The sequence below is a fragment of the Rhea pennata genome, chromosome 16 (genome assembly GCF_028389875.1).
Source record: "Rhea pennata isolate bPtePen1 chromosome 16, bPtePen1.pri, whole genome shotgun sequence".
Taxonomy (NCBI): Eukaryota; Metazoa; Chordata; class Aves; order Rheiformes; family Rheidae; genus Rhea; species Rhea pennata.
The window spans coordinates 17,376,855-17,403,680 of record NC_084678.1 but is presented as its reverse complement, the minus strand read 5'-3'; the positions used below and the strand labels follow the sequence as shown (position 1 = coordinate 17,403,680).

At 41.3% G+C, this 26,826-nt stretch overlaps 1 protein-coding gene across 3 annotated transcripts; it reads right to left on the bottom strand.

Annotated features, from left to right (window-relative positions):
* Positions 1-1,324: 1,324 nt before the first annotated feature.
* On the bottom strand, positions 1,325-26,695 carry CSNK2A1 (casein kinase 2 alpha 1). 3 transcript variants are annotated; one of them, XM_062589252.1, is made up of 13 exons: positions 26,589-26,695; positions 12,634-12,841; positions 11,392-11,503; positions 10,417-10,518; positions 9,935-9,985; positions 9,072-9,131; positions 8,316-8,399; positions 7,217-7,327; positions 6,336-6,437; positions 5,313-5,413; positions 4,515-4,663; positions 3,131-3,217; positions 1,325-2,641 (listed from the first exon to the last, which is right to left on the bottom strand). In XM_062589252.1, the coding sequence occupies exons 2-13, from the start codon at positions 12,732-12,734 to the stop codon at positions 2,526-2,528; spliced, it is 1,176 nt and encodes a 391-aa protein (XP_062445236.1). In that variant the 5' UTR covers positions 12,735-12,841; positions 26,589-26,695; the 3' UTR covers positions 1,325-2,525. The 3 variants fall into 3 exon arrangements, with proteins under 3 accessions (XP_062445236.1, XP_062445237.1, XP_062445238.1); XM_062589253.1 differs by lacking the exon at positions 26,589-26,695 and adding an exon at positions 23,305-23,324; XM_062589254.1 differs by lacking the exon at positions 12,634-12,841 and having other exon boundaries at positions 26,589-26,684.
* Positions 26,696-26,826: the final 131 nt, after the last annotated feature.

Here is a 26,826-nt window from a genome sequence, read left to right as displayed (position 1 = left end):
CGCAGGGACGTTTATTTCAAGGTTTTTATTAAAAACAAACAAACAAAAACCACCACGAGCCCTGCGTGGCGCAACCTCTTCCCAGCACGGTCGGCAGCGCAACGCGTACGGTCCGGGGCGGGCGGCGGCCCGGGGCCGGGGGGGAGGGAGGGGGCGGCCGGCTCGCGCCCCAGGGCCGCCCCCACCGGGTGAAAAAATACCTTTAACCCGCACGGCGCCGCCAGCGCCCGCGCCCCGCGCCGCGGCCGGGCTGGTCGCCGCCGCGCAGTCCCTCTGGGCGCCGGCGGCTGGGCTTCCTTCTGCGAAGCCTACGGGCACGAGGGCCTTCAGCCTTTCATCCTCTTTCACACAGCTTATCCACGTTTTTTAAGCTAGGAGGGAGCACCAAGCGCTCTGATTCATACACCTCCCTCACTCAAACTAATAATAAAAAAACCCCTTGGTTAAATGTCCTGCGTAGCTCACAACCTAGTGCAAACAACCACAAGTTGTATTTTTGTCATACTCAGTGCTTTTAAGTTACAGCACATCAAGGAAACAGTCAACATGGTCCAACTTTCGCATCATTCTAGGATATAAAAAGATTAAGTACAATATATTTCCACTGGGTGAAATTAAGGAAGGAGAAAGCTACCCTGGTGTACATTGAAAACCTTGTCTCCCACGCCAGTGATCCTCCCAGAAGGGGGGGCATGCTTCATGTTCTCATGCCCCATTTGTCTTCAGTTGGTTTAATCCAGCCCCTACAGTCTCTCCTACCTTGCATAATTAATCAAAGTAACAAGAAAATACATGGTTATAACCCCGCCAGGAAGAACAAACAAGTGATGGATGCTCATAAGACAAGCAGGAGCAGGATGCCAAGGCTGCAGGACTTGTTGCAGGATCTGGGAGAATATTCAATACTCAGAACAAGCCACTGCGGGAGTGGCATCAGGGATGGTGATCGCTGAGGGGTGATGGGTGCCATTGTGCTAAAAGCCTCTTTAGTAGAGCACCTGACAAGCGTAACTCATTTGACTTCAATGAGCAGCAATGCACACTGTTTCAAGAACTGTTTCAATAGCCCAAACCCCATCAGGGCTGAGACAGAAAAGGAGGGTGGGTTTTGTTTTTATGGCAAAAGATCCATATCCCAGGAGATACTTTGGCTTGTGATGTTTCTATAAGGCTTTTCTGCACTGCTGACTACAACAGATCATACAAGGTGCAGGTGAATAGGGAAGTGGCCTCCCCAGGACGTGCAGGGCTGTTGGCCACTTCTGTGTAAAAGTGTGCAACACCAACCCAGTGAGACCTCTACACAGGGAACTTAAATCTAACCTCGATAAATAAAACCAAATGTTTATTTACACCAAAGAATTCCAACACTGGATCTTTCACATATGAAGGACAAAAGTATATATACACAGCAAGGGGTAGCAGGGCTGTAACAAGGGTGTTTTTGTTGTCAATGATGATATTTGTCCACAATTACTGATCTACCATTTCAGTTTAAGTTAAAGTCTGCTCACTCCTTCCTCTCAGTGCATATTTACAAGACTGTGAGGTAACTGGTATTCTCACCACATGGCACGTGAGGGAGAGGATGGTGGGTGAAGATGTAATATCTGACTTGGCGCAGTCTGATTTTTCCAGCTTTAAGTAGCCACCAGCTTGAAACCTATATGAACAATTTAAAAACAATATACCCAATAACAAACTAATTCCAGAGATCCAAGCCAAGCAATGGCAGGAAGAACCCTCCATGAAAAAGGTACTAATTAGAGTATGGCTTACTCTAGAGGAGCACCTTTATCAGGAAATGGCAAGGACTTCAATTGGATCAGTAACTTTATGTGTTAAGACTAAAATTACATGCAAGGGAGTGAGTTGGCATTCTGGTTGGCTCCTAAGGAGACATGATTCAATCAAAATAGGGTTTTAGACATTATCTGCACTTCTTTTAAGTTTATACCACCTCTCCATACTGGAATTGTCTCCTCAGTGTACCCTAGCTGAGTCATATGCAGGATATGGGGTTAAAGTGACTGGCACTTTAAGAATCCCGCTCCCCTGCCTCATGAAAACTTGGTTTGGTGGTCTCTGGAGAACAGCACAATCCCCCAAGGTGCAGGCTGGTGGAGGAGTAATGGTGGGAACATGAAGAGAAGATATTTCCAGCAGGATGCAATAGCTTGGAAATGCTGTTGATTCATCTTTGTTCTTAAATGAAGAGTACTTTTTTTGGGGGGGGGACGGGGGGGAAACTGTCCGAGAAATATTCCATCTGTAGGTATTTTCAGGGAATCCCCTGAGTTACGAAAAGTTCAAGTAAAAAAAGAAAAATCAGCCTATAATAATTTTGTATATAATGACTGAACTACTATAAATCCACAAGCAACAGTTCAGACACGGTGCCTCCAAAGCGTTCCATCCCCTCCCTTCCCCTGCCAGGCACGAGCTGCGTCCTGAGGAGAGGTGGAGGGGAAACCTCTTCCTTCCCCACCTGACTCAGCTCAGGCAGCAGGAGACAAAACCCATCACTACTGCTGAGCTCCTGCAGCAGCTGGAACTGGCATCCCCAGAGTGGTGGTGGCAGAAATGACGGGTGAGCCTGCTAGGGGTCCAAGGGGTGAAGGTGTTGGCACTGAAGAGATCCCTGAAACAAAAACAATTAAAGAAGAGTTAAGAGGGAAGCCAGTGCATCCCTATCAATGACAGCTCAACTTAAATTAACAGTTTTCTCTGCAGTCCAGTTTAGTGGCATTTTATTTCCACAGCTTCCAAAATAAGCTGAGATTAAGCTATTTTACCGTTCTCTAAAGATTCAGAAGAGAGCTCAGAGTTGAATACATACAAGTGTCTCCTAAGGGCAGGATGTGGCCATATATGACGGGATCACTGTCCTTCAAACTGCTCCCAAAACATCCATTGCAAATCACTTTTCTTTAAAGACTAGAAAAGCAGGTCAAGCTGCAGAGAGGCCTTATTTATCACTCTCTCTCACCCCCTTCTTTGTAGCTCTCCTTCCACCCCAGGAGATGACCTAACACCCCACCTGTAGAATTCACTCTCTTGGATCCTCACATCCACACAACTATTATAAATACTTTCAAATGCCATGCACCAAGTCAATGGCAGAACTAACCTGACATCATGCTGGCACTGCTGACAGGAGTGCTGCCACCTGGCATGTTGGATGAGCCCATCCGAGCCTGGTCTTTCACGATGGGATCTAGGAAGAACACACTAGCTTTAGGTGCTGCGTTGAAGACAGCACGTGAAGCACACTGCCCACCTCTGTGCACATCTAGTCCTGGCAAGCTGCTGACATTAGAATGAATACCAACGTTCATCTACTGGAACACAACTTCCTTTCTTGGATACTTCCCACTGAAGTTGGTGGGACCGAGAATGTGATAATTCAAAAATGGCTCAAAGTACGTGCTTTCTAGCTCAGGAGTACTGCTTGAGAGTAAAAGCTGAAGGAAATGAAGGTGAAGCTGACCTTCTCCTTTCTATGCAAAGCAGCCGTAAACCGTAAAGTGGGTTTGCGTAGCAAGCAGCAAGATTTTCACAAATTACAGTAACATTATATGCATCCCACAGCTGCTTCTGAGTTGCAATGTATTCCAATGACAATTGATGTCTTCCGTAAGATGTTCCTATTTTAATTGATACCTCTTTATTTTCAGCTACATGTAAATAATACTACCATCTGAACAGAAACAACCCCTTCCCACTTCACAAGCCTACTGTGGCAGAAGAGGGAATTGTGAATTTTGCCCTCCATGCTGACTTCAGCCCAACTTGTTTCTTTATTTGGACACAATTTAGTTGTTCCTCCAACTCTCACATTCAAAGTTTTCAGCTTTACAAATGCTCATACTTGTGAAACATTTCACTTGATCACTTGCCACAGGCACAATATAGATCTATACTGTTTGCCGGCTGCACAGATCAGTTCAGCACCAAGAAAAGGACAACATAACTGAGCAAATATGATTATTTTGCATTGTTACAACAGTTCCTAAAAACGTACACCTCAAATCTTATTTATTTGTGAAAAAGACAGCAAACATTTAAACACATTTGCCTGTGAAAGTTTCAATTATGCCTGCAAACGTAAGAACTGAAGATAGTATTCACTAAGGTGCACATTTAGCAACAAAATGAGTTGAAATGGTTGGTCACTCAAGAAATCAGTTATCTGGTTTTATCAAAACACAGGAGTCAGTGTACCTCAACATCTGCTGAAATTAGCATGGGTCTAACACTAAAGCTTCTTTAACCTGGTGCTGACTCACTGGCTTGACACTGGCATATCAACTTGAGCTTCTTTAGGTGGCAGTGGCCTACTTTATCTACCAGAGAGACAAGCAGTCTCGGCTCCAATGCAATTACTTGCAAAGACAAGGCATACTATGTAGCTTTTCTTAGCTCCCATCTCCATAAACTCCTGGAACTGAGATTTGCCAGAGGCAGAGGAAGAACTGTTCAAACAGTAGATCATGGTAAGAGTTGATACTTACAGAAGTAGGGGTGTTCCATGGCTTCTCTTGCTGTGAGTCGTGACTGGTGATCATATCGCAACAGCTTGTCTAAGAAATCCAGAGCTTCTGGACTTACCAGATGTTGGTTCTCACTGTGAACAAAGCGCTCCCATCGCTTACGGGAGTGTCTGCAGGAAAAAAAAAAACACACAGATGAGACAGAGCTGGGGACATCAATGATGAATGCCACATTTTTAAAAAGCAAGGACTGCAGCAGATTCTTGTCCCTCTGAGACAGGCTGCTGCATGGTACAGCAGAATAGGGGCTGAGCTGTATCGGACCATGAAGCAGCAGTACACTGTGCCACCGCATGGCGGCACAGCAGCCCTGGCTCACAAAAGCCTAAGGACTGAAGTTCAGAACGAACTTACAAGCCTAAAATCCCATCTTCTGCTCTTCTCTCATGCCCCCAACATTAGGTCTTGGTAGTTTTGTACATGTCACATGAAATGATAACTTCATGTAAATGCCATCTTAAGCAGTAACTGATTTTATGTAGTGTAATTCTCAGAAACATTGGTACTTGTTTCTCTGCTAAAACACTAACAGAGCATTTAAAAATCTTTCCTCAAGTGAATCTGCAGAGAAAGGACCTTCCACAGAAAGCACTGGTAAAAGGGACTGAAGCCGCAAAGTAACTGTTATCAAGAATCCTAGCACTGCTTTCTTCCTTAAGCAGAAGTATTGTTTTACTTAAAGGTCTGTTGCCAAAGCAGTACCTGTCCTCATCTACCTAAGGCTCATAAGCTTTTGAGCTTCTCTGGACCTTGGCTCACCTGCCCAAGATGTCATTGAAACGTGGATCCAGTTCAATGTTGTATTTGTCGATGTAGTCATACAGATCTTCTGTTCCCAGTACCTTGGCTATCCTCACCAGCTGAGAACAAACAAAAAGATAAGCCCTACTGTGAGAGAACGGCAATGCCGGAGCCAGCATGAAGATACTGCAGTATCAAGATCCCTTGGGAGCCTGAACCTAGTTGTAGTGTTGTGAACCAGCAGCTACAGCATTGTCTTGTGGCTCCTACTCCTCCAGCCATGCAGAATCACAGGCATTATAAAAATGCCTCCACTTATACTTCATACTTTGTAACCCAGAGAAACCTGGAAGGAGCTGTATACCCTAACCTCCATAAAATTTAAAATCTTGCAACATAATTCCTTTGATAGTAAGAAAACCCTCAAAACCAACAGGGTAAGAAGGTAAGAATAACCATAAAAAAAAAAAAAAAAAGAAAAACAGAAGTTCTGTAACTTGTTTGTGAGGGGTGAAGCGCCATCCTGCAGGGCTCCAGAATGAAGGTTTGAGAAAAGAAGGTCAGTGCTCTCAATCTGAAAGTATTAGTTCAGACACAGAGCACAGATTACAGGTCCAAGAATTCTGGCCTAAAGGCAACATATCAAAGATTTCAGAATCTATACAAAACTGCACTGAATTCACAGTTTCTATACAGAGGAAGACAAGAGAGAAAACAAAAAGACAAGTACTGGCAGAGCAGGGACTTTTCACATGACATGACCTCAGGATCTATGGATCTATGTACCAAAACACACCAGCCTTAATGTAACTATTGTTATAACTTTTCCAAATACCTACTGAGGAGCTCATGAATACAAAGCACTATAAATGTATTTCTATTTAATTGCTTAGATGCTTTAGAAAAGGAACATGGCTTCAAACTGAGCAAAGAAGCCATTACAAAAATATTTAAATTATTCTTCAGCTCCTCTGACAGAACTGTAAGGGGAAGACCTTCATTGTGCTAAATGAACAGAGATTGTGCATGACCAGCTCTCACCTGATCATAGTTGTCATGGCCATGGAAAAATGGCTCCTTTCGGAATATCATACTAGCCAACATGCAACCCAAGCTCCACATATCCAGACTGTAATCATACATCTGTACAAAACCAGAAGCACAATTCAGCTTTTAATGAATTAAGCAGAAAAAAATCACAACACTAACAGCCCCCCCCCCCAATTATACAAATACGGCCATATTAACTGGGAACAGACTGAAACATGCTATGTATCTTCACTGCTAGACCACTGTTCAGATCAGTGTTCCAGTTACTCAAGCTAGGATATGGCAATTCGCAAAACAGCAGGTATTCTATTTCCATCGTTCTGCAATAGAGGCATTGAAGACCAATGCCTCTTCTTGTTTTCACTACAGACCAGGATGTTGTGAAGCACTGAAAAACCTAGCTTGAGAAGGGAAGCATCAAGACAAGTACAACAAGGACAGATGAGGAACTGCCTTAACGCAGAATCAAAACAATCTGAAAGTAACCAACCAGTAACTCTGCTATTTCCAGCCCACAGTATTTCAATAATGCAAATTGCCATCAGATTACTAGATGCATTTACAGCTTATTTTAGAAGCTCATACAGTACTAGCTATTCCCCAAAGCATTTTCATACCTTACTATAACATCAGCCTTGCTAAAAAATACTCAACATTTGCATTCCAAGATCCATGATAGTTCTGTGTATCTTCCTTAGGCCCTGGGATAACTTATCGGCTTCTTTAATTCAGCGGCTTTGCAGCCAACGCTTTTTGCATTTTAGAATGGATTGTCTTCAGTTTCAGATCTCTAGATACCTGAATTTGTTTCATTACCTTGAAATGGCACAGACTTTGTATAAAAGCCAATGACAAGCCCTGGTAATTCTTACCTGATAATCTACAAGGAGCTCAGGTCCTTTGAAATATCGGGAAGCCACTCTGACATTGTACTCTTGCCCAGGGTGATAGAATTCAGCCAAACCCCAGTCTATTAGTCTAAGCTAGAAATGGTAGAAAGCAAAAAGAAGAAAGGCTCGAGAGAGACTCCAATTCTCCACTTGCTGAAGCCACATTACAGACAAGTTTAGTTTAAAGTTTCATTTACAAGTTTTTTATTTTCGGTTAATTTGATGACTATTTCTGTTAGAGTATTTATCTTAATCACATGCTCCTTCATTCTCTCCTTGATCTATAAAAACTATTAAAGTATATTTTGTAAGTACCAGAACTGAAGAAGTTTGGTTGCTTTTTCAGGACTGACTTTGGTATCTGAAAAGCTCTGAATGAATTTCTCTTGTGAGGATTCTCTAATATTTACCAAGAGAAAAGCTCACAAATGCATTTTCTCTCTCAAAATATAGCAAAATAGAAAGAAATCGGTTCCTAGCATACTTCTGCTTGAGCAGGAGGGTTGGACTAGATAATCTCCAGAGGTCCCTTCCAACCTCAACCATTATGTGATTCTGTAATTAAAAGCTGTTCTTTTCACAGGTCTAATGGACAGCACTCCATCTCCTAGTCCCAGTGAATTTTAAAGTAAAAGCAGAGAGTACTCTGTATGAAAGCATTAAAAGCTCAGACACAACCTCCTATAGGTGCAACTTTACCCAGAAGCACCAGAAGGATTTATCTGACTTGCTGATTTCAAGGAAGCTCTATTTGTATCACTCAACTTTTAAGGGGAAACATTCTAATCCAGATCCAAGGAGTTTATCTCTTAAAGCCTGTTTCTAACACCTCCCTCCCCCCATATCATGATCTGGTCTAAATAAAGTCTCTCTCCTTAACAACCCTGTTGAAACACATAACCTGTAAAAGCTTACAAAAAGCAGCTTATAAAATTGCATTTTAAATTTGTTCACATAATGGAAGTGCTACCCCCCTTGAAGATGCCCATTAGTATCACAATAAAGGAGCACGCAAAAGGAATCCTGGTCTGCCAAAAGAAAGGTAGGAGTCCTGCCTCTCTTCCAGCGTGCCCCACATTACCTTTCTGTGCTCATGGTCAATCATGACGTTGTGAGGTTTGACATCTCTATGCATGATTCCCATGCTATGGCAGTAATCTAGAGCCTGTAGGATACATAAAGAGGGACATTGGAGTCACAAGCATTTTTCAAGTTCAGCCGTATTCAGAAGCACTTCCGCAGATACCCTGTTTAACCAGATGGCAAGACTTTACTACCCAGAGTTCTATCTTGGACTAGACTAAAGGACTTCAGAAGATACTTCTAGAGCCCTCTCACAAGGAAGTCCCAGCAACACAGAAGCACCTGACTTCACCTCATGAGCTTCCTCATAAAAATGGAATTTCAGAGTCCCTAAGAACAGAGTTACTAATCACTTCCGATCACTTTCTCCAGGTTCCTGAGGGGAAATGTATGTTTCAGAAGAATAAATACACTTACACTACATTAAAGCACAAAACTATCCAGGAACAGCTTACAATTTTCTGTTTTCAGAGGCTACAATATACCTGTGATTTAGGACCTGGAGTTATCTCGGTGTACGCAACAGCTAAAATATGAGAGCTTCTCTATCCTCAAAAAGGGCAAGAATTTATTGTGGCAACAAGGTTGAACAATTGATGCTAACTTGATGTCTACTTTCTACCCCACTCATCCATAGGCTTTCTCTTCCCCCTCCGCCCCCCCCCCCCAGTTAGTGACAAGATAACCATCTCTATAGAATTAGCTGGGTGCAAACTCTAGAAGTAAACTGATAAAACAGAAAATACTAACTTACCTTCAAAATCTCATACATGTAGAATCGAATATCATAATCTGTTAATGTCTGGTATAATTGCTGCGGGAAATAAACATATCACTTCAACACAGAAGAAAAAAAAAATCATACTCCTACTAATCCAGAACAACTCAACTCTGTTTTCTGCTGATGTGGTTCCTAAACTCCATTTGAGTGAACAGTAAAAATTTCCCAAGTTACCCTCATCCTACACATGTTCAGCCTGTTCCTCTCCCCTTACATATCAAATACATAGTTTACTTCTAACTCTGCTCAGATATTCTGGTTTCCGTCACTAACTCCCTCAGGTTGCACTCGCCCACCACAAGCATGATATGTTATGCCTGCAGACTGGTTCTCAAAAAAACGGAAGATGCTCTGCAAGATCAAGCAGCTATTCCAGATGGCACTATGCCATTCCCCTCCTGAGGCAGGTTAACAGGAAGGGGACAAAAAAAACCATTTAAATCCCTTTTCCTAGAACTACTGAAAGCTATGAAAACAGTTATTCACATTTAAAGTGGTCAGAGTAAATAGTTAATATATGAGACATAGAAGTGAAATGTTTCAAAAAGACTCAGCTTGAGTAAATCTGTGACAGGCACTGATGGTCTACTAGATGCAATGAATTTGCTCCAAAGCTTGGAACCTGGATTCTCATCTTGTGACTTCTGTGACGAAATGGTACTGAGGGATTAATTACAAACTTCTGCCCCAAGCGTATTCATCTTGAAAGATAGCTGTTATGTCAGAAGCAAATGATTAAATAATCTGTCTGCTCCTTAAGTACTTGTCCCTCCTCAGAAAAACACATTAGATAAAGCTTTCAAATGGAAAGCATTGTAAGTTACATTATACTGTACCTTAAAGTCTGTGTTGTTTACGTGTTCGAAAACCAAAGCAGGTGTCCGGGACTAAAACAGAGATAAAAGTGTTTAGCCATGTTAAATTAAGATAATCTTTTTTTTTTTTAATTTAAGATAATGAAATAAATTGTTTTTACTCCTAAAACTACTAAAAGCTCCTCTACCTCAGACACCTTTGGAATTCCCCTCAGATAGAGAAAGGAAAGCTAAAGCTAAAGTCCATTACAGTACTGTTTGTAAAAACAAATCAACATGTCTAAATTGAGTAGTATCTCACCCTTACAGAGTAAGAGGCTGAAGTGATCTGTGGGGGAAGGGCCCTTTGAAAGAAGTTAATCAGATTAAGAGCTGATCTGATTAAGCGATTCAAACACAGTGTTTAAGAGCAGGGGAAAACAATACAACAGATCAGAGCTAAAGTCAAACTCAGCAATTCAGCTTTAACCCCAATGTACCCTTTAAGTTCCTTTCATACTCACCACAGGATCTTTTACTATATCTGCAAGAGTGATTATATTCGGACCACCTCGCAAATTCTCTAAGATCTTGATTTCACGCTTGATTTTCTTCTTTTTTACAGGCTGAAGAATAAAAATCCAAAGTCTTAAGATAAAGCATTCAAGCAAGTGAGGCTAACAGACAGCTCAACATCTAGATGACAAAGGTAGGTAACTACGAGTTAGTAAAATACATCAGAGCTTTTGCAAGTAAGTTCAAACAGCTAAATTTTCTGGTTATCTGACTATGCATCATTCAAGTAAGGGCTCAAACATCCGCAGTCTGCTTTCTAACGATACAACCATGACAGCTACAAACATTAGTTGCATGTGAAAAAAAAGGTTAGAAAGATGGCATGGGTTTTTTAAAGCAGTCTGAACAGAATCTGATAATCAGAACTGGCACACAGTAAATCGAGAACTATGGGAAGTCCACAAGCTATCTGAGAGCTACTAAATGAAGGTATTTCACAAATCAAGGCAGTGGAATAACCATTTTCCAGGAGACCCTTACTTATTCTGGAAGGATATTACATCTGCAATGGAATTTGCAGAGCAGAAAATAAAATTATTAATAAAAAATTCCTAAAATTCAATCAGTGGTTTTAAAGGACAATGATCCCACTTGCTTGCAGGCATCTATTCAGATGAAAGCATGCCAGAGCACTGGTAGTTTGGAGCTGAGAATTTTCTAGTCAGCTGTTCAAGTGGTTTTTAGCTCCAAATGAAAATGTGTTGCACATCAGGACTTCTTTAACATAAAGGCTAATTTCTTAGAGGTACAGGGATTCTACTTGTAGGTTCAAAATGACTGCCATTTTCACCAAATGGCACTCCATAGCCAGGCTTTTAGGATTTAAGCGTTAGAACGTCAGACAATTTAGGCCAAATACTGCGCTTTCTAGCCTCCTGATCACCCCACAACAAATTTCATCTTTTACCCAATCCCCTGCTCACCTTGAGAATTTTAACAACTACTTTTTCATTATTTGTAATGTTGATGGCTTCAAATACTTCACTGTATTTGCCTCGGCCTAATTTTCGAACTAGTTGGTAGTCATCTTGATTTCTGTGGAGATAAAAAGTTAGAGAGTCCCAAAGAGCTCAGTCATTTCCACCACAATTTACAAAGTGCTCTTTAATACTAAAGCACTGCCTCACCTTCCAAACAAGCTGGATTAACTAGTGTCTTAAATCTCCTGAAAGTGAGGATTAAGAATTAGGAGTGAAACAGCAAGCTTCTTGTCACACTAAGTCAAATCAATTCAGAACTTGTTTCTTCTACAATAGATGACATGAGCCCAACTATATGTTCCAGCATCAGAAAACACAATTCCTTCCAGCAGTCTTATTTATATGTGTGTGTGTGTGTACGTATGTGTGTGTGTGTGTGTGTGTGTAAACTACATATTTCCTAATATAATCTTGTTAAAAAAAAAAAATAAAGTTGAGACCAAAACTTAAACGTTATTCCATTTAAAAACAGACTAGGCCCAAGACTTATGTTCATGCCCAGAAAACAGTACAAATTCAGAAGCCAAGAACTGTAACAAAGCTAAGGGCAGAACTCGGATAGTCCAGGCTCTGCTATGCAAAAGCAGGAATGCAGAGCTATTAAGCTGGCATCACTGCTGTCTGGTTCTTGGACGGTTTAGTCATAAGCTCAATTTAGACACCTCCTTCCTTCAAAAAAGGCATACATGTCTTTTCCAGTCACTTGCAAAGAGCTGAGCAACAAGTCACAAAATAACATGTACCTATTTAAGTCTGCTTAGTGTCTTTACTCATCCAAGTCAGAAACAACGACAGGCATCTTTTCAACTCTTTTCAGCCCTGCACCCAGAGCTGCTTTGACTCTTTAGAACAGATTTTCTTCCCTCCAAAAGGATAAGATTCCTAACTACTTGGCAAAAATTCTTCAAACTAAACTCCTAATGGAGCTGCTAAAAATGTTCTTGCCTGCTGGGGATTTAAAATTTTGACTACAAACACTTTCAAATGCACTAAAGATTATTGTACTGCTTCTGGAATTAAGAAAAGCTGTGATCCTAATACATGCCATGCATCCTAGACACCTGCCAAAGAGCATGAAAAAGCCTAACATAGCACAGGTGCCTGAAATCTCCATGCACTGTTATGCTAGATCCTACAAGGATCAATCCCAGTGCAGGGACATCCATAATCAGTCTACAGACTTACCCCCACTCAACAACATGCGACTCATAGTCCCAGTACTCCCGGGGTCTGTGTGTGTTTACATCAGTGTAAACTCTGGCCCTGCTCGGCACGGGTCCCGACATATCAGACAGGTTGGCAGATGGAAAGGAGACGTCTGAAATCAGAGGCTACCAGAATTCCAATGTTGGAATCGGGATAAAGGCCTCAGATGGGCCTCAGATTCTTCAAACTGCAGAAACAAAATAAACCAAAGGTCAAAATCTCAAGATAATATAAAAATATTTAAGTTAATCATTAAAAGCTGTTGAGAAGTAGAGGCTGGAGACCAGCCACAGGCCTGGGATCATTCATCAGAACTTGCAAACTTATTTGTCTGCTTTCCTTCAGAGGAAAGGAGCAGTTGGCTCAACTAACAGAAATAACAGCCCACATGCACCTTCCAATTTTGAGTAAGCTGTTTCTAACTAAAGGTAGCAAAAATAACTTTCCAAAAGGGAAGAAATGCAACACGTTCTATATTTGCAGAGAGACTCCTCCTTTTCAACTCTGAACTGAAAGCAACAACCATCTAACATACTCTCTCTTCCATCCAGGAAAAAAATTCTCACACCATCGCCTGTAACCCAAACTATTCCACTCAAGGTTGCATTACTACCATCTTTTTGCAACATATTAATAAATGAGGCTACATAAAAGAGCTGACATATTTACAAGCTCATCTGCGCAGTCTAAATCAAGTACTTTCTGAAAGTTTCAACTTCTAGAACCATCAATTTTCATTTAAAACAGAACTTCAGGATTTACTTGCAATTCTTAAAAGGATCTCAGCAGACTGATTTCATCACTACCTGAAATACACAAGAACAAAACAGCTTTAAAAACACCTATTTTGACTCCTTGTTGTTCCTATGCTTGCTTTTTATCAAAATTCAAGCTGCAGGGAGACAAGAAGCATTCTTCTGCTTCTTTCATCTGTCCCAAAGACTCAGGAAGTCAGAATCAAGTACTAAATACTCAAGAAAAATTCTTCTATTAAGAAGAAATTAGCTATCCATCACAGCTCACCTCTCAAAGGCATCCATCCAACCCAAGACCAGATGTTATACAGCCAAGTTCTACCTGCCTCCTCAACCTATACTACTCCCTACCGATTTTGGGAAGGAGCCACAAGTCATCAAGCTTTCTGAACTTCTAACTGTTCATTCAATGTTCTAAGCAAGCTTCTCAAGGTATAGATTGCAGCTCTCTTATCTAAAGAAGCTGGGATGGCTCTGGCCCATCATATCATCACACAGTAGATATAACGTAAATATAACCCTGTATCCACAGTGAACAAGATTTACAAAATGGGCAGCCAGTGGGTCTGTTATTTTTAAAAGCTTGGCATTGTCTTACCTGAAGAAAAATGCTGCACCAGTTTGGACAATGCAATTAAGTCCTAGTGTAGACAACAGTGTTCTTTTTCCCCAGAAGGCACAGCGTGTTTACATTGATAAGCTACATCCAAACACATTGGACTACCATGCGGAAAAGTACACCCCCAATCAGCAGTTACACAAGAAAGAAAGGACAGTGGCAAGACTGCAGAGAAGCTACTCACTACAAACCTTTCAGGGATTTAAACTGTTTGAAGACACTTGCAAGAAATCAAAACAAACTGAGGCAGCTAGAAAAGTTCTAGAGGGACAAGAAAACAAGTCTGATTACAACTTTCTAAACTCAAGATACTAAATCTGACTGTCCAAAAGATAGTGTCATCTTTTTTGGACAATGATGCCTTATCTTAATGCAAAAAGAGAAATTCTGCTGCAACTGGCTAAGAACATTTCTTCATCTTCTGCTTGTCCAAAAGATTTAATAAGCACTTCCACTTCCTTCTTCTTAAAATCTGATTTTAGCAAATCTTCTATTAAGCTCTGCTGTTAAACTTAGCCATTACAGTGACTAGTCAAAGTAACTCATAAGAAAGTTATTGTATGGCAAGGACAAATATTTTAATTTCTAAATATTTAAGATAATAGTAACTTACTGTAGAAACTAGACAAATAATGCAGAATATCTCTAGTTTCTAGTCCCTATGATGACAACCTGTATTGGTTTCTCATCAAATGAATTTGGGCCTAAGATATTGTAAAAGTTGCTTAAAATCATGGTATGCAACTGTGCTCCTCAGCAAAAATGAACTCCTTGGTGCAGAGGTAAAGCCCATTTATGAAGAACACAGCTTTCTTAGGGCCTGGTCCAAGGCTGCAGAAAATTCCAGCAGGATCTAAATCATCACAAACCTCATTGCCTTCCAGTTCAAATTCAAGCCATGCTTTGGACATTGCCAATACAAACACATTGCATAGGTTACAATACCCTGAGGCAAGGAAGGGAAAAAAATACCTATAAGCAATCATACTAATATTGCTTGACCATTTTGGAAAGCACATAAATATCGCGGTGATGGAGGTGGCATAAAAGTATATAGTCAAGAATCACGTATCCTCTATCAAAACCCAAATGTTGAGACTTGGCACATGTCATTTAGCCTTCTAGCATTTATAAATCTGGGCTACACATCAGAAGCACACTGACAGTCACTGTTAGAACCAACAAAGCATGCTAAAATCCTCAGACTGGAAGTTTGATTTTTTTAATTAGGATGTAAGTAGGCAGAGAAAAACTCTCTCCTGACAAGCATGTTATTAAGTATTACAATCTTACACTAGAAGTATTTGCCTAAAATAAAAGTAGTATCTTTGCATCTCTCAAATCTGTCACCATGAGTGAAAGATGACACACTTAGGCTACAAGAATCTCATTGTCAGCTTTCAAAATAACTCACAAGGAAGGAAGCTGTCTTGGAGCATGAAAGAGTATCATTTGTTGTGTAGTCTATGGTAAGGACTATACAATCCTGTTTATAGAAAGCCACTCTATCCTTGGGCAATGCTATCATCCAAATAAGTATAATGTACTTACTCCCTAAACCAATCTTATCCCTTCACAGAAAACAGGCAGCTGCTAGACTGCAGAAAAAAGTAATAGACCCACTAATCAGAGAGACTGACAAATTTGCTCAGTGGTTAGTCTAGGCTGTGTCACACCAGAAGAAAATTCTAAAAGCCAAATTTTCTTCCTTTCTTCCTGACTTCTGCAGGATTTCAGTCTATTACAAAGACACAGCTCAATCACGGAGTATGAAGCAATGCGAGGACACAGAGGATCTGAGACTGATGTTCTCCACAGTGCCCTGGCACTTGATCAGCACCTGGTTCTGCATCCACGTACAAGCAAGCAACAGCTCTTTGTTGCCTGGAGTAAGCCTTCTCCAGTGGTATGAACCTTGGTAACGTGGATTATTTTATGACCTACTGACATATAAATGCTTTTGAATGCAGCTCTTGGTAGATACCATTGCAGTAATTTAGCCTCAAGGTCAAAAAGGCATACAGCATTCTTGCAGAGACCACAACAGAGCTGTAACTCAGGCCTTAACATAATAAGGGATAAGGTGCTAGGCCTAGTGAAAAATACAAAGTATTAGTAAAAACAAACAAAAAACCCTATTCCCAAAAATGTTATTCCTCTAAGAAAATACGTTTTCAGCAGCAGTCACCAAAGACCTCAAATGGTTTAGGTGGCATGACAAATATCTGAAGGGACAGTGTCAAGAGGATGAGGCCAGACTCTTTAGTTGTGCCAAGTGATAGGGCAAGAGGCAATGGGCACAAACTGAAACACAGGAAGTTTTGTCTGAATATAATGAAAAGCTTCTTCACTGTGAGAGTGACACACCACTGGCACAGATTGCCTAGAGAGGCTGTGGAGTATCCTTCTCCAGACGCGATCCTGTGCAACGGGCTGTAGGTGACCCTGCTTGAGCAGAGGGGTTGGGCTAGATGATCTCCAGAGGTCCCTTCCAACCTCAACCATTTTGTGATTCTGTGATCTACTGTTCTTTATGGGAAATGAAGAGCAAGTCCTACTGCACAGATAACTTCATGTTTGCCTTAAAATCAGGTTATGTATGTATACAAAATTACTTTGTCTGAAAGTTAAAAATATTTCAAGTTTTTCACTCCCTCTACTCAAAAATGCCGAAAAATTGGTACATATTTTACTTTTGCTATCCCTAGAAAGGAATAATTTTGTGATGGATCAAAGCTCTTTGATAAAAGGAAGAAATAAAATAGAAGAAAATAATGCAGACAGATGTGGACATGCAAATGTCAGTTTAGCTCACAGTTTTGAGGTGGAAAAGCTACACTATGAGTAGCAGTTAGTATCTATTATACTCAGATGAGATGAGCATCATCAATTTATTATAAAGGATGAGTATATTACTGTGGTCAGAATCTAAACAGAGTATGTAATTTATTAATGCATAAATCATAGAATTATAGAATAATTTGGGAGGGACCACTGAAGGTCATTTAGCCAAGCAGGTCTAATTAGATCAGGTTGCTCAGGGTTGTGCCTAGTCTAGTCTAGAACACCTCCAAGGATGAAGACTCCATAACTTCTCAGGCAACCTGTACCAGTATGTCATTACCCTCGTGAGGCAGGGACTTGAATCAGAATTTCCTATGTTCCAGTGGCATTCCAGTATGACGTTCCTAACTGCTATCACCTAGTGCCACCTACACCATCATTTGTGCTCTCTGATTAAATTGAACACACTTTCCTACAGAAAGTGCAGCAACAGAACCGGCAACAAAAATATGACAATAAACAAAATGCTCCATCCTCAAAACTGAGCCTGCAGTTTTGTAACAACAAAAAGGCAGTTCACAGGTTACAGAGCAGTTACAGTAATTTAATAGCAGCAGACTTCTTCCTGCACTTACATGTAGCAGTCTGCATGGCGGACAGGAACCCGGTGCTCAAGTGCCACCAACTGGTCTACTCTTACCTATAGCTAACATTACGGTCACTGCAAAATATTACAACACTTCAGGCCACTGTTGGAGCAAAGGAAAAATATGCCAGTCTCAGAAGAACACAGTGCACCTCTGAAGGAATTATATTTCTTTTTAAGTGGCTGATAGAACTAATTGGTAAAACAGAAGTGCTTAGCTAGGAAACATGACCCTGAGTTTTTAGGCAACATGCCAATGATCACATACAGAGGAGGATAAAGCTTTCAGTTACAGATCTGACATGAAATGTTCAATACTCAGGCTTGCCTATTGCAAGGACAGAAAATACTCTGGCTGTGCTATTTTAGCACTCACGGTTACCTCTTGGGAAGACATCAAACAGCATTCTCATGGAAGTTAACCAAATGAGTACAATGGAACAGTTTCAGCGGTTGGTTTTCCCACATAGGCATATGTCATTTAAGTATTTAAAAATGCCATTTAAGTATTACCAAGCTGACAATTAGCTGATTACTTACACTGCATCCTTACCAGAAGCACTACACAACCCCTATGTAGAAAAAAGTAATGAGAACAGTCACATAAAATACTGCCATGTACCACTGATAATTATCCTGTCAGAGTGCCTAAGAGTCCCAAGTAAGAGGTAGAAATAATTGTGCCGGTATCATACAGGAATTTTCTAATCAGGAGGTTCTATTAATTAAAAAGAACCAGTTCTTAAAAGTTTGAATTATTCTAACAGTAATCTGTTGTCTGAACAGCTTGGTGGAACAGATTTCTTGTGCTTTAAGTTCAACAAAATGGTAAAAAGACTCTCAATGTTTACATTGAAATTGATTTAAAAACATAATTTAAGACAGTTACGAAACCTCCTTTTAAAAGAGATTTTAGCATCCTTAAAATCTACTGTAATTCCAACAACAAGTCCTCAAACAGAGGACTTTGTTCTTGTAACGTATTCTTACTTCCAGTACTAACACCCAATTAGTGTATGAATTTCCTATGGTCCTTTATCCTTCCAAATGTATTCATTTACAGCAAATGGCATAAAACACAGCTCTAAGAAAACTACCCAATTTAGTTCTGAAAAACACATATTTAGCCTCCAGTAAAATTCTTATTTTTTTTAGTCCAAAGTAAGAGAGATATCAGATTTTTTTTCTCCTCCTTTTAAATAGCAATGGTTCTAGCCTAGAGCATCTCTAAAGCATACAGTTACTTAAAACTTTAAACCTAAAAAGTTGCATCAGTATGACACAATGCATATGCAGATACCCTGTGAGCTGGAAGTCAAGAGCTTCCCAGAATACTGGTATCCTGAGAAATCTTGCAATCGGTATCCAAATGACGACCTTCCTGCATACAGCTCAGAGTATAAATAAGCCATCGAGTGTAAATAAGACATCTGTGAATATGAACATTGCTTGATACTAACATCTCTGTGGATCACTGCTAGCAGCACAGCTTCCTCTTTTGTCATCATCAGCAGCAATATATTGTCAGATAGTTCTAAGTTCATCTGCACAGACCAGGAGCGAACTCAGCGAACTATGTTCAGTGCTATATAAACAAGATCATTAGAGATGATCCACTTGAATTTAGATTAAGTTAGCAGAAAACATTGCCAAAGGACTATGATAAGCACTGAACTGACCCAAGCTACACCCAAAAAACCAACAAAATATTTCCATCACTTTATCACTTCCAGATAGACCAGACAAGATGTCATCTTCTCTTCAAGGAGAAAGCTAACAGTAATCAACTTAGTAAAAAAAAATATATTCTATTTCCCAACAGAAACTTGATTTGTGCAGCTATGTGGTGCAGGAACTGCAGCAATACAAATTTGGAACAGATGACCTCCAATCTGTATTATTCTATGATGCTATAGATGAAATAGAAATGAGCTTGGATTAACAAAATGGACATATTCCAGCCTTTCCTGAAGCCCATTTACCTATGAAAGGGACAACAGCAAGACAAAAAGCAGATGTTAGAATCCAATTGAGTTGAAAAAAGCGTAGGTTTGAAATCAAGCTTTTCTCTCTCTTTCACCTGCTTTAACTACATTGCACACACAAAATTATATATAGACATATATACATATATTATATACTGTGTGCATATACATTAGATTGTGCCAACTATGGAGAAATAATAAATGATAATGTATAAGGACCTGAAACCTTCTCAAACATAAAAAAGAAATCTGAAAAGTTGTGATTTAATTCAAAATAAAACATGATCAGTGCATTAGGGAAAATGGCTGACAAGTTTAATTAAACTGGGAGAAACATTTCAGAGTAATTCTACACTAGCAATGTCCTCAAACTGATACTGGTTCTTCCTTCATCAGCTTCACTAATTCCTCCCTTGAATTGCTTGCAGTTTCTGTCTATGAGGAAGTCACTCACTGGACCAAGCACGACAACTTAACAGAAGTCAGAAGACGGAACAAGAAACATTTTATTATAACTCTGTATTTGATGCTAACCTCCACAGTCTTGGGCAAAACTTAAATCTCCCAATTCACAAATGTAGACAGCAACATCACCCACCTAACGAAAGTTCACAGTTGCAGTCGGTCTTCATTTTTGTACAGTACCGCAATCACTAAATTTCAGTGAAGCTCACATAGATCCTCCATGAGTTTCCAGAATCTCAGCCTAGTTGGACAACTGTCCTTTGCAGAATTTCAGTATTGGCAAATCCTCATATACCTGAGCCAAAACAGATCAAATTTACTCCAGCAACAAGAGGCTGCCAGTGACTGGAATGTTCTTCATTCCCCTACCTCTCCAAAGAGATTTTATACAGAGTAGTTAGTCAACTGTGAAAACTCTTCTCTTCTTATTTGTCCCCCAAAACTCATGAACTCTCTTCCACATCTTAAGAGCTAAGCTAATTCACTATACACAAAACAAAGAGAAAACTTTTCCTAACACAAAAATTCTCAGGCTTATTTTGGATGAGGTCTCCATAGTTCCAGTAGCAATGACACTATAGGACACACATGCACCTGCAAGTTCAGTGCCACTTACTCACACCAAAGCCTAAGCTCTGATTCATTCCCAGTTCTGCAGAAACTTTTCCTTCTGTGGTTCCAAGCCCTCACAGAACACAGTACATACTGCTATTGTATATCAGTTAAATCTCATGATACAACCAAATAGAAATGGCTATTACTGTAGTCACACATTGCCAAACTAACATGTTAATATACATGTGTTGAAACAGAAACCAATGCATAATGTTTTTTCTGTTAGCATCTCTTCCCTCTCTCATGAGAATTTAGGCCAAGTGGTACTCTCTTGCTATTAGTGAGGTAGCCTTTAGCCATGTTGTATACTACAGGGAGCGCATGAAAGGCTGAAACAACCACAGAACACATCTTTTAGGAAAGACATCTCTCTACGGCTTTGACCAAGCCAGAATGAAAGTACTTGTAAGGATTTCAATGTGAAGTGATTCTTTTTCTTCTAAGAGCATTCCTAAAAACACAAAGCTTGTAACACTGAAGCTTTGGACAGTATTTTTCCAAGTCTAAGTCAATTACCAAAACGATGATTACTACATTTTGTCAGGTCCCAAGATCCTGGCAATAACAGCTAACTTTTCCTACAAGCGCAAAAAGGGGAATATATTAGCATTACCACAGCCTCTTTACAACCAATATCAGGTCAACTGACAGTGTCCTCTGGAACTTTCTACCTTTGTAATTACTGATACATGATGCAGTTCTTTTCCTCATTAATTAGCAAGCATAGAGTACTGACAGACCGATCTCTCAGCTGTTTTGATCCCCTATGGTTTATGTAAGGAGTGTGATTTATCTAGAATTCAGACAAATAAACTTCATCATCTTCCTTTAGTAAAAGTTAGTTGCTTTTAAACAGTCTGATCATGCAATTCCTAGAGGTAGGAAAAGTTAACCACAGTCAAAGGATAAACTCATGTATAAAGCAGATTTCTTTAGGAAATCCTTGCGATCAGCTGTTCCTATCAAGCACACAATACATTGCAAATTCTCTTCTCAGTTCCCATGGCAGCAGGAAGGCTTAGGAAGAGGTAAGCACTACAAACCACAGCCACAGAGTAAAAGTTGTAACATAATTATCTAAAAATTAATTGTTACAAACATGAGCAATGTACTTAGCTACAAGAGCTCTGACAATCAGATGGAGTAAAACAGCTCTTAAGTTCCAGAAATCATCATCTATTAAATACTGATTATTCTGTCTCTAATGCAACATACCAAGTGCTCAGTTTGAATAGCTACTGCTAGATATGGCAGCTCCCCTGGACATAGCAGGCAAGGCAAATGCATTGACTGAGGAATGTGTTATTATGATTTTGTATTTCACACCAGTATTTTGGAGATTAACTGAAACTCATGACTAGCAGCATTCATCACTCTATATAACTCAACAGAGATACAAATACTGAATCCACCCTCAGCCTTCCAAATAAAATCACCCCACTATCAACTACATACACAGACAAGTTTGTCCATCTCCACAGCATTATTCTTCATACCTTGCAATCACCAAGTAAAGCCAGAGCGCTTCATTAATTCACAGATTTGAGTATAGTTTATATGCCTTTTGAGACACACCCATACATTCTAAAATGCTGAAGCTAGCAGAAACTCTGTAACTTTTAATTTGTAATCTGTGACATGAAAAAAATAAAAAGGAATATTCCAGAAGCTCTTGCTTTTTCATATTGTAATCAATTTGTTGTATGTGTCCACACTAATCCATTTTCAGGGCACTAAAAATAAACAAGAATTGACAACACATACACACGTATGTAAAGATGCACTCTGTGAGAAGCTGCCTTCTATAAAGGCTTTAACTAGGAGACTTTGGTCAGAACATAATAGACATGATTTCACTTCTCTTGACATTCAGGAAGACTTAAGGAAATACTCATTCATAACATGGTAGGACCTCTCCCATCCAGTGAAAGCAAATTCTGGCATGTAATTCTGTGTTAATATTACTGGACACACTGGACACTCTCTACGTTTAGTAGTAGCTTAATAAATAAAGAGGTTATTTTACCCTTTGGTTATTCTTGAAGGTGTAGTATGCAAAAGCCTACTTCACAGAGATGGACAGAATATCTTAGTTTTTCTAGGACTGCTGTAGCACTAAGTCAGGACTATCCAATTGGCAGCCTCCAGTCAAATTCTACCTCAGCCCAAAATGACTTGCCACTTCCATATAGCATGCATTTTATTTGCCATTCAGCTTAAATAAACTACCATAATATAATACAGCCATTAGATTTAGAAACTGGATGGTCTGCTTTAGAAAACTCCCTGCAAATGGTAACATTCCTTAAAAATTAGAAGTCAATCATAATAAGGAAATAACTTACAGAGAATTCATCTTAGTTATTTCTGTTTATGAGAGGTGTAAGTAAAATTACTGAAATCATAACCTTTCCAATATGAGCCTGGGGTGGTACCATCCTAAATCTGCAAAGAGCTTCTAGGTCTCCACTGCTGTTCAATTTTCCAAAAGCAGCAGCATGAAATGGGTAATAAAATCATTTCTTTGAATGTGACTGTCCAGAACAGTATGAATAAAAACACAGGTAAGATTCATGTCAGGCTTGTTTTGCTATTCCTCTGTGGCTGAAACCTGATCAACAGAAGATACCCTTGAATCACTAATCCCGTGACCACCATCAATAACCCCACTTCTTATCAATCTTTTATACTGGCAGATAGGTTTAACGTCTTGACGGTAAGCTTAAGAGGAGTGCAAAAAACAGGCTGTAAAAAAATTCTGCTTTCAGAAACAGTACTAACAATTCAGAAAGCAGCATTCTCCTCTTCAAAGCAGTTTTTCTAGATCCAAAGGATAACTTTTTCTCCAATTAGGTTCTGTAAATTCCGGGATAAGTCAGCTCTTGGAAGCCCCTGGAACGAGATATCCAAGCTTAGAAAAATTATCTGAGAGTTGTCTCACAATCAAAACCAAACAGTGTTTGTAGTCAGACTAAGTCACAGCAGTCCTTCCTGGCCTCGGCGTCTACGGGTTTTATTCTCTCAAGATCATTACAGCACAATAAAATCTAGGCTGCCATCCACCTCACGCAAATACTTCATGAAACAGATAAGTTAACACAAGCAATTCAGTAATGGACAAATAGTGGAGTCGATAGGCCTTGTAACCCAGAAATAAACCTCTGTCTCTTCAGAAATGTGACGTGAAATTAATCATACCATCTCAATGTCACCCATTTGTTTCTTCAGCCTTCTTTTCCCTTATTCCTCAGAGAACATATGGAAAGACAGAAAGAGAAATTTAGTTCTGGAAGGGGAAAATGCAGGAAAAGAATTCAAGTGGAAGGTACAGAGGCTGTCCTTTAATAAAACTGGAAGGAGTTATCACCCTTTCATCAGATTTAAAATAGAATTCCCTTTTCTACAACTCCACAAATCTGTTATTACTTTTTGGTGTCCTATCTTCCTCCAAATTCCTTCCATGAGCCCATTTCATTTCCAGTTACTTAATCTCCACTACTCAAAGAGTGGTCAAAATCTCAAATACTAAAGTAATTGTCTCCCTCCTTCAGGGAATAACATTTTATCAATTTTTTCACCAGCAATCCCCTCTCACAGGTTACCATTCTTTGTCCTCACTTTGCACCAGCTTTTTTTTCCACCTAAATGAGTTCCATTAGCTGCCACTTCACAAAACTTAACTCTACTTAATTTCATGAAATATCTCATGATCTATTTTTCTCCAGATTTGCTACAAAAAACCTACTTGCAGTTTTATTACTCCTCTTCTAAAGAGCCACATTCCCAACAGAATCTATTTCTCCTCAATTTATTAACCAGTATGACCTGCCAAAACCAGAGAACCTGTTTTGAATCTACCATTTGGAAACATCTGCCTTCTCCTCCAGTACCAGAATCCCTAACCAAACTTCCTCATACTCCCCTACTATGGTTTATCTCCACCACAGTACATTATCTGGCTACTCAATTACATTAGTTTCTCTTCCTTTGCTACAGCCAAGGCTAAGATGATGTTATCCTCCTCACTCCAGGACAGAAAAGTAAATCTCTCTCTATTGCCAAGCTGAAAGGGAACAATTGCTGTCTACCAAAGATCTATACTTCCTTTTTAATAATGAGAAAGTCTAGACCTTTACAACAAAATCTTCTTTGAAAGGAGGCGTTAGAAAAAATGGACTTCCAGCCACAAAAAAATAGGCAGACCTTCTCCTATCAGGGATGAATGCAGATGCCTCTTTAAACTGGAATAGCTACATTTCTATTAGTGAGAGAAGCATTTTATTCCATGTCTCCCATCCCACCCTCCCAAGTATATATATAGTTTTTTGTTGCCACAGAATGACATATCACTGCTCCTGCTGGTATATTTTAACCAGGCACAGCATCCTGCTATACACACTGGCACATCACCCTAATTTAAAAGGGGATTAAGATAAGGCGCTGATCAAGCACCCTATGCTCCACTCTGCCACCCAACCCGATCTACATTCAGCTCAGACTCCCCTTTCCGAGCACAAGCACCCTTAGCTTTGCCATTTTCTAAATCATGTTGACATGAACAGCGCATAGGACAAGCAATTTCTGTGTATCTACCTATGCTACACCTGGAATCTGTGCTAGAGTCACATTCAACACACAGGCCAATCGGCAGTATGGCATGCACAGCAACTCCATTTGAGTCTGAATATTCTCAGTGAGTATTATTTTCACCTTATGGCTTATGAAAAGAGGGAGGCTTTTGAGTACAAACTAAACTGTTAACTGCCCCAAGGGGAAGTAGTACAGTCTCTATGTCCATGAAGAAGCCTTGAAAAAGATCTCTCTAAAGGGGTAATGTTACCTTCAGTCACCTCAAAAGAACACTCACTCTCAAACATGTCACAAGCTCCTTTTTCCAAGCAGTTTAAGGAACACGTTGAGGATGGAGTTTGAACAAGCCAAGTAAGTGCATCCGGAGTACACAGCAGGGTTACCTGCACACAGTACTGAGTTTAGCAGCAACACATCAGTGGTCAGCAAAACAGTAGCGTTCCAAGACCCTAACTTGGTGGCAGGTTTGAACAGTGCAAACACTTGCACCATTGCAGACTTCTCTTGCAATTACTGGGGTTCTGCCTGGGTGCAAAGCATTGCACTACTGAATTAACACAGACTTAGGATCCATAAGTTTAGCTTGCAGAAAAGAGGCATGTGCCTTCATGAGTCTCTACATAGATCTACCCCTACCATCAGTAGAAAATATACCAGTGATTGAGTGTTTATGATCCAAACTTTACTGGTTGCACCCAAAGACCTGAGTAAAAATAGAATAAAGTAATCTGACAAACCACACGCAGCACATTTCATAATCTTATCTGCCCTTTCTTTTACAAAGCATATTTCACCAACAGCCACACAGGCTGTTGCCCCAAGGCACAACGAACGAAATTACAGGAGTGCAAATGACCACACCAGAGGGGAACTGGCGTGGAAGGGCGTGAACGCCCCCTCCCCTCCGGAGGGGAGCAAAGAGCACCGGAGAGATAGGCCTGCCCTGTCCCCTCCGCACACCCCCTGCCTCGTCCCTAGGGGGAAGGGGCAGGGCTTTGGGGGTAAATAACCCAATTTTTGGATAATCAGCCCCCACAGCACCCGACCGTGCGCCCGGGAGAGCGGGGGAGGGGAGGCTGCCCGCCCGCGGGGCCCGGCCCTGCCCTCCTCGCGCGGCCGGGGGCAAACGGCGCCACGCCGGTGCCAGGCCCCGCGCAAGGGGCAGCCGGCGCCGCCGCCGCCGGGGCCTGCCCTTCGCTGGGGGCCGGCGGGCAGACCGCCCGCTCCGCCACGGAGCCTGCGGGCCGGGCCCCCGCCCCCCTCCGCGGCGGCGGCGCCGTCCGGTTCCCCCCCCTCGGCCCGGTCCCCCTCGCCGGGGCCCAGCTCCTGCGCGGCGGCCCCACAGCCCGCGCCGCGGGGAGGGGTGAGGGGGGGGCAGGCGGCGCCGGAGACGCGGCGGCGCCACCCCGGCCGCCTCCTCCGCCCGCCGCCCCCACCGCGGGGCCCCGGGGAGGGGGCGCCGGGCCCGCCGGTACCTGCCGCGGCCGCCGCGCTCGCCGCCTCCCCGCCGCCGCACACAGACAATATGGCGGAGGCACAAGGCTCGGCCGCCAGCCGCAGGGACCACAGCGAGGCGCGCCGGAAGCGGAAACCCCGCCACCCCGCTGGCGCGCGACGTGCCGCGGGGCCCCGCCGCGGGTGGCGGAGCGCGCATGCGCCGCGGCGGCGGCGGCCCGCGCCGCAAGGCCTTGTGGGGGGCGTAGTTCCCTCCGC